The sequence below is a fragment of the Macrotis lagotis genome, chromosome 2, assembly GCF_037893015.1.
Source record: "Macrotis lagotis isolate mMagLag1 chromosome 2, bilby.v1.9.chrom.fasta, whole genome shotgun sequence".
In the NCBI taxonomy this organism is placed as follows: domain Eukaryota; kingdom Metazoa; phylum Chordata; class Mammalia; order Peramelemorphia; family Peramelidae; genus Macrotis; species Macrotis lagotis.
The window spans coordinates 29529678-29542741 of record NC_133659.1 but is presented as its reverse complement, the minus strand read 5'-3'; the positions used below and the strand labels follow the sequence as shown (position 1 = coordinate 29542741).

General features: G+C 37.5%; 1 protein-coding gene across 1 annotated transcript in view; it reads right to left on the bottom strand.

The window, feature by feature from the left end:
• The window catches only part of LOC141511835 (cytosolic carboxypeptidase 6-like), an 86655-nt gene that overhangs the window by 417 nt on the left and 73174 nt on the right, over positions 1–13064 (bottom strand). Inside the window, exons 8-9 of the mRNA XM_074220851.1 lie at positions 2670–2725; positions 451–545 (exon numbers count right to left, since the gene is read on the bottom strand). Coding sequence (XP_074076952.1) covers positions 451–545; positions 2670–2725 — 151 coding nt within the window. The remainder of the gene's footprint in view (positions 1–450; positions 546–2669; positions 2726–13064) is intronic.

The window sequence follows — 13064 nt, the reverse complement described above, 5'->3', positions numbered from 1 at the left end:
GAAGATGTCTATGAGCTGCTGAAGAGGTCTATCATGTGTGGTTCTGTGAGGATGTTGGCATTCAGCAGGGAAGCAGCCAGTGGACTGGGATGGAAGGAGAGATTAAACACCATCATCTAAAGTATGAACCCCAGTTTTATTCCATCTGCCAGGAATATAAAAATTCAAAAGCAGCACAGTCATGGATGATGGTGATGTATGAAGTAGGTATGACTTGAGGGTACCCGAGATGGAGAGAAAGTAAAAGCCACAGGAATTGAAAAAGCTGATGGAGAGGCCAAGGCTTTGGGGGTGATTGAAGACCCCAATAATGAGGGCAGGATATAGGACAGAGAAGACTAAAGCAAGCACTGGTCTCCTCAAGTAAGTAGAAGAATGACTTAATTACAGATTAGAGTAACAATGACTTAATTACAGATTAGAGTAACAAGTATCTAAACCTTGAGATACCTCAGAGAAGGCATGTTGCTTATGAGGGTTGTAGAGAGAGGGTTTAGAAGCAGCAGTGAAGTGCAACAAGTATGCCAAGTACTTGTCCTCGTGATCTAGGACATAGACAATGTAACTAAGTCTGACAGAGGGAGCTAGACTTAAGATAGAAAATGAATGAAAGAGAAGATATAAGGTGAAGGGGAGTTTATTCATCATAGAAGTGGAGTTTCAGAGGGCACCATGGAAAGCAAGAGCAGAGAAAGGTGATATTGAGCTGGATAGGAGCAAAAATGTAGGGACTAGGAAGCAGGGGAGATGAGGACTGGAAGATGTCTGAATCAGAGACTAGGGGAATTGGAAAAATAATCTTATTAGTCATTGGAATAGAGAAAATGTTTGACTACCAATTTCCAGGGTTCTGTGGCACCTAAGTAGAACTTTGTGTTGGGACCACCAGGGACCTGAGGAGTTTAACTTTGGATCTCAGTCAATAAGAAAATAAATCAACAGGGGCCAGCCTGAGTTTATATGAGACTCTAACTCTGGTTTCTCAACAATAGAAGAAGAACCTGGATAGTTTTACTATCATGGGAGGGAAAGAAACATTTTCCAGGACAAGGAGCTTGCCAACTATGTTAAAAGTAGGGAGAAGGCAAACCCAGAAGATATCTGTACACTCAGACCTGGATCAGACTCACAGAGGTCTCAGAGAAGTCCTGATAGACACAGGTGACTGATTCTCACTGAAATCAGACTGATTAAATCCTCTTCAGTCTCTTCTCATCTTGAGATTTTGTCAATTCAAGATTCTGACAGGAAAATGAACTTTCACATTTTATCTTCACAGTTTGACTCCAAGTTATTTCACTAGAATGATCTTCCATCACTTCTCCATGTACTTTTTCCTTATTTATGGCTTTTCCCCTTTACTTGGTATCTTCTCTCAATTTTACTTTTTAGAACCCTAAGTTCGTTTCAAGACTAAACCCAAGAACTGTCTTCTTCCACAGACCTTCCTTTCATAAACTCCTTCCAACCCATTTATAAATGCTCTTCTCAACCTACTGAAATGACCTAATTCTTTTTTGAGTATTTTATATTCACTTATCTGTGGACATGTATTGTTCCCTCCTTACTTAGTACAATGCAAAATCCTTGTGGGCAGAGATGATGCCATTTTTGTCTATCTAACCCCTCATGCAACATAGTAGACAATAAATACTTGTGATATTGGATTGTATGATAACTCAATATCTCAATTTAAGGGATCTTTTGCCCATGTGATAGTAGGATTTTACTCCCTCCCCACCCCCATACCAAGCCAGGGCTTTGGGAGTCAACACTAAATGTTATTTAAATGTGGTCTATTGGGGCAGCGAGGTGGCCCAATGGACAGAGTACTGGCTCTGGAGTTAGGAGGACTGATTGCAAATCTGGCCTCAGCAACTTAATACTTGCTTAGCTGTGTGACCCTGGGCAAGTCACTTAACCCCATTGCCATGCAATTGAATTTTTTCCTTTTTTTTAAATCAGAGTTTAACTAAAGAAAACTCTATCAAATATGCATTCCATAAACCCAATTAGGCATAAATCCCAAGCCTATGAATTCTCAAATATAATCAACCAGGACCTTCCATGGGTTCCAATCCCTGTGTCATACAAAAATAGAGACAAATCACAATCCAGAGTCTTGATATGATTCTTGGAGTCAGGGTGACCCAGAATCAAAGCATCCTAGAACATGGAGAAAGTTTGGGAGTCAGCTCTCCCCTAAAATCACTGATCCCCCAGACTGACCTTTCTCCCTCCCAAACTATTAAACTTTGTGTTTATTCCCTATTTTCTATAAATACTTACATATGTCCTTATTGTATCTTCCATGAGTATATAGATTCATTTCAAGCAGGGATGTGCTTTTCAGTTTTTGTTAACATAGACAGTACCCAGTACAATGCCAGGCAAATACTAGATATTTGCTAAATCTTTGATGGGAGAAAGCAAAGAAGAGAACCAAGATGGTGTAATAGAGGCTGTGACTCCCCTGAGCTCTCCCAAATTCCCCATTAGAAAAAGAACAAGGTGAAACAATTTTCCAGCTCAAGTCAACTTGAAAGTAAAGATCTGTCTCACTGGAGTGAGCAAAGACTTCAGCACAAGGCATACCCAAACAAGCCAGCTTCAATCCTTGGGAGAGATTGAATCATTTTTGGCACCAGCTTCCAGAACTTCCAACCTACAAATGGTAGGGGGTTCAGACCACTGCTTTGCCCATTTATGGTTCTGGATCACAGGTCTGAGGAGAGAAGCACAAGCAGGAGCAGGGACCCTAATCAAAATTCAAAACTAATGCAATCTTAGACTTTTTAAAGAGAGGCATAACTCCCAAGAATGAGGAGGTTCCATTATCTATTGCTGAATTTCAGAACCCAACACAGTAGGTGCTTAATAAATCCTTGTGGATTTGATAAACAGTTAACAAGATCTCCCAAGTAGAGTAGACTATCTGGGAAAGTGAACACTTGCCCCTCCCTGGAGATCTTCCAAAAAAAAAATTGGATGTTTAAGATAAAGAGGATTCTTTAGGCACCAGTTGGCCAAGAAAAGTAATAGAATTCCAGAATTTGGATAGAGGCTGAGGTCTTGGTGCTGCCCTTATTAAGAATATTGAAGCCAAGGGTGCAGTGGTGTAGAAATCACAAACTCTGGGTTCTTCAGTTCTGGAAATTTATTATCCAGTGATTTAGATGAAGTTGTCAATCCCAAATTAGCTTCAGTTTTCTCATTTATAGAAAGTATCCGCCCTAATCCTGCCTCCCTCCTAAAGATACTGAGATAATCCAAAGAAATAATGGACATAAAAAGCTGAAAAAGTGCTAGGCTCATGACCACATTATAATTTTAACATAAGTATTTGTTGAATTGAATTTGATTCCAAGATGATTCCTAGAGTACAAGGACTGGAGTCTTTCTTTTGCATTTACAACCTCTGAGCCTTACCTAGTGTCTGGCAGGTGCAATAAATTTATGTTGTTTGATGGATGGGTAAATCATGTGACTCACACAAGTATATAAAGTATTCCATGGCATTCTTTTTTTTTAAGAAAGATTTTATTTATTTTGAGTTTTACAATTAACCCCCCATTCTTTCTTACCTCCCCCCACCCCCCACAGAAAGTATTCTGTTAGTCTTTACATTGGTTCCATGTTATTCATTGATCTCAGTTGAATGTGATGACAGAGAAATCATATCCTTAAGGAAGAAAAATGAAGTATGAGAGAGTAAAATTACATAATAATATAACTTCTTTCCTAATTTGATGGTAATAGTCTGGTCTTTGTTCAAAGTCCATAATTCTTTTCTCTGGATACAGATGATATTCTTCATTTTAGATAGCCCAAAATTGTCTCTGGTTGTTGGACTGAAGGGATGAGTAAGTCCATCAAAGTTGATCATCACCCCCATGTTGCTGTTAGGGTATACAATATTTTTCTGGTTCTGTTCATCTCACTCATCATCAGTTAGTGCAACTCCTTCCAGGCTTTCCTGAATTCCCATCCCTCCTGGTTTCTAATAGAACAATAGTGTTCCATGACATACATATACCACAGTTTGTTAAGCCATTCCCCAATTGAAGGATATTCACTTAATTTCCAATATTTTGCCATCACAAACAGAGCTGCTATAAATATTTTTTGTAGAAGTGATGTTTTTACCCCTTTTCATCATCTCTTTAGGGTATAGACCCAGTAATGGTATTGCTGGGTCAAAGGGTACATCCCAGATTTCCCACAACCCTTCCAACAATGATCATTATCCTTTTTTGTTCATATTGGCCAGTCTGAGAGGTGTGAGGTGGTATCTCTGAGAAGCTTTAATTTTGCATTTCTCTAGTAAGTAATGATTTGGAGCAATTTTTCATATGACTATGGATTGCTTTGATTTCCTCAGCTGTAAATTGCCTTTGCATATCCTTTGACCATTGTCAATTAGGGGATGGGCTTGTTATTTTGAAAATTTGACACAGTTCTCTGTATATTTTAGAAATGAGTCCTTTGTCAGAAATACTAGTTGCAAAAATTGTTTCCCAATTTACTACATTTCTTTTGATCTTGGTTACAGTGGTTTTGTCTGTGCAAAACCTTTTTAATTTAATATAGTCAAAATTATCTAGTTTGTTTTGAATGATGTTCTCTATCTCTTCCTTGATCATAAACTGTTTCCCTTTCTATAGATCTGACAGGAAAACTAGTCCTTGATCTTCTAGTTTGCTTATAATGTTGTTTTTTATGTTTAAATCTTGTAACCATTTGGATCTTATCTTGGTAAAGGGTATGAGATGTTGGTCTAATCTAAGTTTCATCCATACTAACTTCCAATTTTCCCAGCAGTTTTTATCAAAGAGAGAGTTTTTATCCCAGTAGCTGGCCTCTTTGGGTTTATCAAACAGCAGATTACTATAATTGCTTCCTGCTATTGCACCTAGTCTATTCCACTGGTCCACCACTCTATTTCTTAGCCAATACCAGACAGTTTTGATGACTGATGCTTTATAATATAATTTTAGATCAGGTGGGGCTAAGCCCCCTTCTTTTGCACTTTTGCTCTTTTTTCATTAAATCCCCAGAAATTCTTGACTTTTTATTTCTCCATATGAATTTACTTACAACTTTTCTAACTCATTAAAGTAATTTTTTTGGAATTTTGATTGGTAGGTCGCTAAACAAGTAGTTTAGCTTTGGTAGAATTGTCATTTTTATTATATTAGCTCCACCTATCCACAAACAACCCATCCATGATGCTTGCCCAGGTATTTAAATCTGATTTTATTTGTGTGATAGGAGTTTTGTAATTGTTTTAAAAAAAGTTTTTGAGTCTGCCTTGGCAGGTAGACTCCCAGGTATTTTTTTTTTGTCTGAGGTTACTTTGAATGGGATTTCTCTTTCTAGCTCTTTCTGCTGTATCTTGCTAGTCATATATATATAGAAATGTTGAGGATTTATGAGGGTTTATTTTATATCCTGTGACTTTGCTAAAGTTGCTAATTATTTCTAGTAGTTTTTTAGATGACTCTTTGGCATTCTTCAGGTATACCTCATGTCATGTGCAAACAGTGAGAGTTTTGTCTCTTCCTTCCCTATTTTAATTCCTTCAATTTCTTTTTCTTCTCTCATTGCTGAGTCTAACATTTTTAATACAATATTGAATAGTAGTGATGATAATGGGCATCCTTGTTTCACCCCTGATTTTATTGGGAATGCCTCAAGCCTATCCTCATTGCATATAATGCTTGTTGATGGTTTCAGATAGATACTGCTTATTATTCTAAGCAACAAACCATTTATTCTTACACTCTCTCGTATTTTTATAAGGAATGGGTGCTATATTTTGTCAAAAGCTTTTTCAGCATCTTTGATATGATCACATGATTTCTGATAGGTAGGCTATTGATATAATTGATTATACTAACAGTTTTCCTAATACTGAACCAACCCTGCATTCCTGGGATAAATCCTACTTGATCATAATGTATTATCCTAGTGATAACCTGTTGTAATCATTTTGCTAAGATTTTATTTAAGATTTTTGCATCTATATTCATCAGGGAGATAGGTCTATAATTTTTTTTCTCTGTCTTAACTCTTCCTGGTTTAGGTATCAGCACCATATTGGTGTCATAGAAAGAGTTTGGCAGAGTTCCGTCTTTGCCTATTTTTCCAAAGAATTTATATAGAATTGGAACCAATTGTTCCTTAAATGTTTGATAGAATTCACTTGTGAATCCATCAGGCACTGGAGATTTTTTCTTAGGGAGCTCAATAATGGCTTGTTGAATTTCTTTTTCTGAGATAGGGTTATTTAGGTTTTTAATTTCCTCTTCATTTAATCTGGGCAACTTATATTTTTGTAAATATTCGTCTATTTCACTTAGATTGTCAAATTTATTGGCATAGAATTGGGCAAAATAATTTCAAATTATTACTTTAATTTCTTTCTCATTGGAGATGAATTCACCTTTTTTCATTTATGATACTAGCAATTTGGTTTTCTTCTTTCTTTTTTTAAAATCAAATTGACCAGAGGTTTATCAATTTTATTGGTTTTTTCATAAAACCAACTCTTGGTTTTATTTATTAGTTCAATAGTTTTCTTGCTTTCGATTTTATTAATTTCTCCTTTAATTTTTAGAATTTCTAATTTGGTATTTATTTAATTGGGGGCTTTTAATTTGTTCTTTCTCTAATTTTTTAGTTGCATATTAGTTCATTGATTTCTTCTTTCTTTAATTTATTCATGTAAGCATTTAAAGATATAATATATCCCCTGACAGCCTCCTTGAGTGTATCCCATAGGGTTTGGTACGTTGTATCATTATTATCATTATCTAGGATGAAATAATTCTTTCTATAATTTGTTGCTGGATCCCCTCATTCTTTAAAATGAGGTTATTTAGTTTCCAATTGATTCTGGGTCCATATCTCCCTGGCCCAGTATTGCATATGATTTTTTATTGGATTATGATCTAAGAAAGATGTATTCACTATTTCTGCCTTTCTGCAGTTGATCATTAGGTTTTTATGCCCTAGTACATGGTCAATTTTTGTGTAAGTGTCATGTGCTGCAGAAAAAAAAAAGTATATTCCTTTTTATCCCCATTCAATTTCTTCCATAGGTCTATCATATCTAGGTTTTCTAAGAGTCATTTACCTCCTTAACTTCCTTCTTGTTTATTTTATAATTCAATTTATCTAAATCTGAGAGTGGGAGGTTGAGGTCTCCCACTAGTAGAGTTTTGCTGTCTGTGTCTTCCTGTAGCTCTTTCAACTTCTCTAAGAATTTACCATTTGGTGTATACATATTTAGTATTTAAATTACTTTATTTTCTTTGGTACCTTTTAGGAGGATATAGTTTCCTTCCTTATCTCTTTTAATGCTATCTATTTTTGCAGCTGCTTTGTCTGAGATAAGGATTGCTATCCCTTTTTTCACTTCAGCTGAAGCAAAATATATTTTGCTCCAACCCTTTACCTTTATATGTATCTCTCTGCTTCAAATGAGTTTCTTGTAAGCAGCATATTGTAGTATTCTGTTTTTAATCCACTCTTCTATTCACTTACTTTTTAAGGGAGAGTTCATCCCATTCACTTTCAAAGTTATAATTACTAACTCTTTATTGCCCTCCATGCTATCTTCCTTCTGTTTGTATTTTTCCCTTTATCCATATTCCCTAGTGTTTTGTTTCTGAACTCCACCACCATCAGTGTGCTTGCCCTCTTAGATCCCCTCCCCTTTTTTCCCCTTTCCCTTTTCCCCTTCTTCCTTTCCTTCTGTTCCCCTTTTTCTTCCCTCTCCCTGTCCCCCCTGCCCTTTTCCCCTTTTAATGCTTGAAAGGTAAGATAAGTTTCTTAACTTGATTAAGTGTGTCTAAGTTAACTTTAAGCCAAATCTGATGAGATGAAGATTCAGGTGGTTCTCACCTCCTCCCTCCTTCCCCTCAATTACAATAGGTCTTTTGTACCTCTTGATGTAATGAGATTTACCCCATTCAGTATTCCTTCAACCTCCCTTCTCCTTACTGTCCCCCCTTTTAAGGAGGTCTTGTTTTAAATCATTCTATCTGAGTCACAGAAAAATTATGTGTCCATCACTTCTGGATATGTAGATTCTCTCTAATAGAGTTATAATTCTCAAGAGTTATGAGACTCTCTCAAGTGGGTATATAGTCAGTTTCATCTTATTGGATACCAGTTTTTTTAACCTTTTCATGTGTCTCTTGAGCCTCCTGTTTAATGTCCGAATTTTCTACTTAGCTCTGCTCTTTTCATCATGAAATCTTGGAAGTCTCCCATTTCATTAAATGTCCATCTTTTTACCTGGAAGAGAAGGCACAGTTTTGCTGGGTAGTGGATTCTTGGGTGCATTCCAAGCTCCCTTGCTCTTTGGAATATTTCAGTCCAGGACCTTCCATTCCTTAATGTTGCTGTGTCCAGGTCCTGCGTAATCCTTACTGTGGCTCCTTGGTATTTAAGTATTTTCTTTCTGGCTGCTTGTAGGATTTTTTCTTTTATCTGATAGTCCTGGAATTTGGCCACAGAATTTCTTGGTGTTTTCATTTGAGGATCTCTTTCTGGAGGGGATCGATATATTCTTTTAATAACTATTTTGTCCTCTGGTTTCATCATATCAGGGCAATTTTCCATCACTAAATCCTGTAATTTTAAGTCCAGGATTTTTTTCTCTTCGATGTTTTCAGGAAGGCCAATAATTCTCAGATTCTCCCTTCTGAATTGGTTCTCAAGGTCAGTGGTTTTGCTGATGAGGTGTTTTACATTTTTTTTTCTATTTTTAGGTCTTTTGGTTTCATTTAACACAATCTTGTTGTCTCAAGTCATTAGTTTCCTCTGATTCCATTTTTTTTAGAGAAGATTTTTCTTCATTTATCTTTTGGAACTCCTTTTTCAATTGGTCCATTCTATTTTTGAAGGACTTTTCTATTTGCCCAAATGCAGTTTTGAGAGAATCATTTTCTTTTTTCATTTGCCCCATTAAAGATCTGAGAGTTATTCTCATTTTGTATTTGTCCAATTGTATTTTCCAAGGATTTGTTTTCTTGTTGCATGATATGAATTTTCTCTTGCAACATGTTAATTTTCTCTTTAGTTTCTTTCCTCAATTTTTCCAATTGATTTTTAAACTCCTTCCTGATTTCTTCAAGGAAGTCTTTCTGGTCTGGAGACCAATTCATATTCTCCTCAGCAGTGCTAGATCTCTCTGGGTTAGAATCTGTCTGTTCTCAGTATTTCTCCATGGCCCCCTTTTCTCTGGCCTTTTTTCATCTTTTGTTGGGTACAGGGGGGCCTGGCTCTCAGAGGTTTGCTTTTGAAGATCCTAGAGGCTTTGTTCACTTGGCTTAGTAATTCCAAGGCCACACAGTAGTGGGTACTGGTTACTTTCTCTGGAGTGAGGTCCTCAGCAGCAGGGTCTGAGTTGACCTTGAACACTGGGCTAGGGCTGAAGTCTCTATGGCTGAGGCTGGCCCTCTGGTTTCCCCCAGCTGCCATCCCCATGCTGAACCTCTGCTCTCATCTCCTGGTTCACCCACAGTCCCCTGAGACAGACCTTTCTCCCAGCTTCTCTTTCTGGGTTTTGTTGCTCAAATTTCTATGAAGAGGTTTCTCTCATGTTATTTCTGAGGGGGAAGAGAGAGCACCTATCACAGTGCCTGTCTTCTCTCCACCATCTTGGCTGGAAGTCTCCCTTGATCCCCATTGCATTCTTAAATCACAATTTACTTAACCATTCTACTTTGTTTTGAATTCTTAGTCATTAAAATTCTTAGTCATTAAAAAAATTTTGCTATAAATATTTTAGAATATATGAAGACTTCCTTCTTGTCAATGGCTCCAGGTTGTGTTTGGACTGGGGTACAGAACATGTACCCTGGAAAATACATGAAAAAGAAACAAAAGAAGGAAAAAAATAAGGGTTACATAAAGAGGAAAAAAGCTGAGAAAGTTAAAGGAGACAGGAGAAAGAGAAGAAAGGAAGGATTGAAAAGGAAGGAAGAGATAAAAGGTAAAGGTGAGAAGTAAAAAGAAATAGGGAATGGGAAGAAAGAGTAAAGGAGGGGAGGGATGACAGCAGAAAGCAAAGAATAATCAAAGGCCAGAAACAGTTCTCAAAAAAATTGACAAAATACAATCACATGGAAAAATGCTACAAATCATTAATAAGAGAAATACAAATCAAACAACTGAGGTTTCTTCTCACACTTTGAAAATCAGCAAAAATGACCAAAAAAACAGCAAAAGTCAATGTTGTCAATGTCAGGGGGGGGGGTGTTGATAAGCACATTGATGCAGTGTTGGGGGAGCTGCAAATTGATATAACCATTTTGTAAAACAACTTTGAATTATGCAAATAAAGTGACTAAAATATATATACCCTTTAAGCCAGAGACTCCATTACTAAGTTTATACCCCAAGGAAGCCATTGATCAGAAGAAAGTCTTCATATATTCTAAAATATTTATAGCAGTATTTTTTTTGTGATGGATTACCAGTGCCAGAGGGAGAAAGAACACCTTTTTAATAATCACCCCAAGGAATCTAAAAGACAGAGCACTATTTATAAGTTTTAATATTATCCCAACATCAACCTCAACCCTGGAATTATGCTTGATCTGCTGAGGATTGGAGAGAGAGAAAGGATAGGAGAGGAAGTCTGTATTTACCTCTCCACTGCTGAGGACTCAGTCCTCCACAAAAGAGACTGGCTCTGGAACTCTTTTGTAAGTCCACAGTGCATGAGAAGGTACACTGAGAACATAACTCAAGCCCAAAGGGCATGAGAAAGTACAAAAGATGAGAAGGAAGTCAGACAAGGAGAACCTGCTCATCTCTCACAATAGAAGTCTAGAGGACTAAAGCAGCACTTCTGCCTTTAACCACAGAGCACAGCTGGATGCCTGGACACATTCATCCTGGAAAGCTTTTGATCCAGTGCCAACAAATGAATTCCTATCAAAGAAGCAAAAACATCCTTCTGAGATGACTTCAAGACTAAATTTAGATCTGTCCCTTGGGGCCAAGTAGAAAAACATCTCATCCTTTTCAGTCACTCAAGAACTTGAAGGCAACAACAACAATCAATGGGAATGTATTGAGTATCTACTCTTTGTCTATCCAGGGGTGCAAATCATTAAAGTGGAGTGAGGAAGAAGAGGAATGAGAAGACATCCAGTAGGGGAGAAAGAAATGAGAGAAGGAGCTTAAATAGTCCTTTAGCGTAGTGGAGTGAAAATAATCCCAGATTGTGAGACAGCTCATTTGAATTGGAATCCTAGCTTGCTGCTTACTATTTTCAAGACCTTGAAAGGTCCCTTCCCCTTTCTAGATATCAGTTTCTTTCTTTGTAAAATGAGACTGGATTGAATAATCTCTAAGGATCCTTTCACATACACACCCCTTCCCCAAGTTCTATGCTTCCTGGCATAACCCCCCAAATACTCAAACTTTTCTTCTTGAACACTTGTGTGAATCCAAAATCTCATTCTTTCAATAAATCCTCTTCAGAATCATCTATGGGTAGAGCATTGGTTGGGACAGCAATGGGTGTGGGAGACAATACAAATTTTACATCTGATGCAGTCCATGCCCCCATGAAACTCAAGAACCAGAAGGAAGAACCGGGATATAGGATCTAGTTTGTGCTAAAAGATTAATAGTTTGTGGCAAGAAATGTAGTTTGAAGAGACTGTTGGGTGAGGATGATGCATCTGCCATGATGAAGACTATCAGAGATGGTACACATGGGCAAAATTAAGGAATGAGCAGCCAATGGAGGGAATAACAACTGCTGGGCTCATCATCTGAAATCCACTCTTCCAGTACACTGGAATAAAACTCTTAATAACAGATTGGAGAGGCATCTGGAAAGTTGAGACTGCTGAATAGATTCAGCACTAGAGCTAGGGACAGTGCCAAGCTTGTCAGAGTCTAGCACTCCACTGCAGTACATTTTGGCTAGAGGAGTGACATGCTATGAGGACTCAAGGAGGAGGGATTTTGGACTTTAAAATCAGGTTGACTGTTGTGGCAGAGATGTGTAGCAGCTCAGAATCAAATGATCCCCCAAGTATGGGAAGGACCGGGATGAGGGGTCATGGTCCCAGGAAGCTTTTCTAGTATAGATGAATGTCACTACCCCATGGTACTGATCCTTGGCAAAGAAGTCAGGGGAAATAGTTGTATCTAGGGACAGCTAGGTGGCACAGTGGATAGAGCACTGGTCCTGGAGTCAGGAGGACCTGAGTTCAAATCCAACCTCAGACACTTAATAATGGCCTAAATGTGTGATCTTGGGTAAGTCACTTAACCCCATTGTCTTAAATAATTTTTTTAAAAAAGAAATAGTTGTATCTATCTCCTTCTTCCATAGCACACCATCCTCCCTCTTTCTAAATTACCACCACCCACCTCTATTCCCAGTATCTTGTGTGCCATGGGTATGCTTGCCAATCCCCAGTGTCTGAGAGCTATGTCTAATATTAAGTATGTGTTGCTGAAACACTCTTGAAGCAACCCAAGATTTGTACTCTTAGGAGCACAGGTTGCCCCACTAACCTCACAGTTAGTTTAAGATCCTTAGATATATTACATTAAAAAAATTCCATGGGTCTCCTAGATAGCACCACCATCAACTTCTTCTGGTAATAGCTATTCTATCAAGGAGAGAGATGTCTGTTGGATAGAGAGTATTAAGGAAAATCTCAGGAACTATAAGAAATGTCATACTATGGACCACCTTTGAATGTAGTTTTAGTGATCCTGAATATGATTTTCTTTGCTCAATTAAACATCTTCAGGGCAAGTTGCTTACTATAGCCTAGGCCAGCATTGTCCAGACTAACTTTTAAAAGTTTTTATTGAAACAATAGACAATATATTTTGATTTGCCATTTTAGTGAGAGTTCTTTGGTAGCTCAGCTTCATTTATTAATGCATTTAATAAACCCACGGGGGGGTCAAATAAAAATTCTGGCCTCATTTTGGACAGCCCTTTCCTAGGCCCAACCTTGGAGAGAGACTGAAGAAAAAGTGGAGTTAAAACATTAGGTAATAAAAGCCTAATT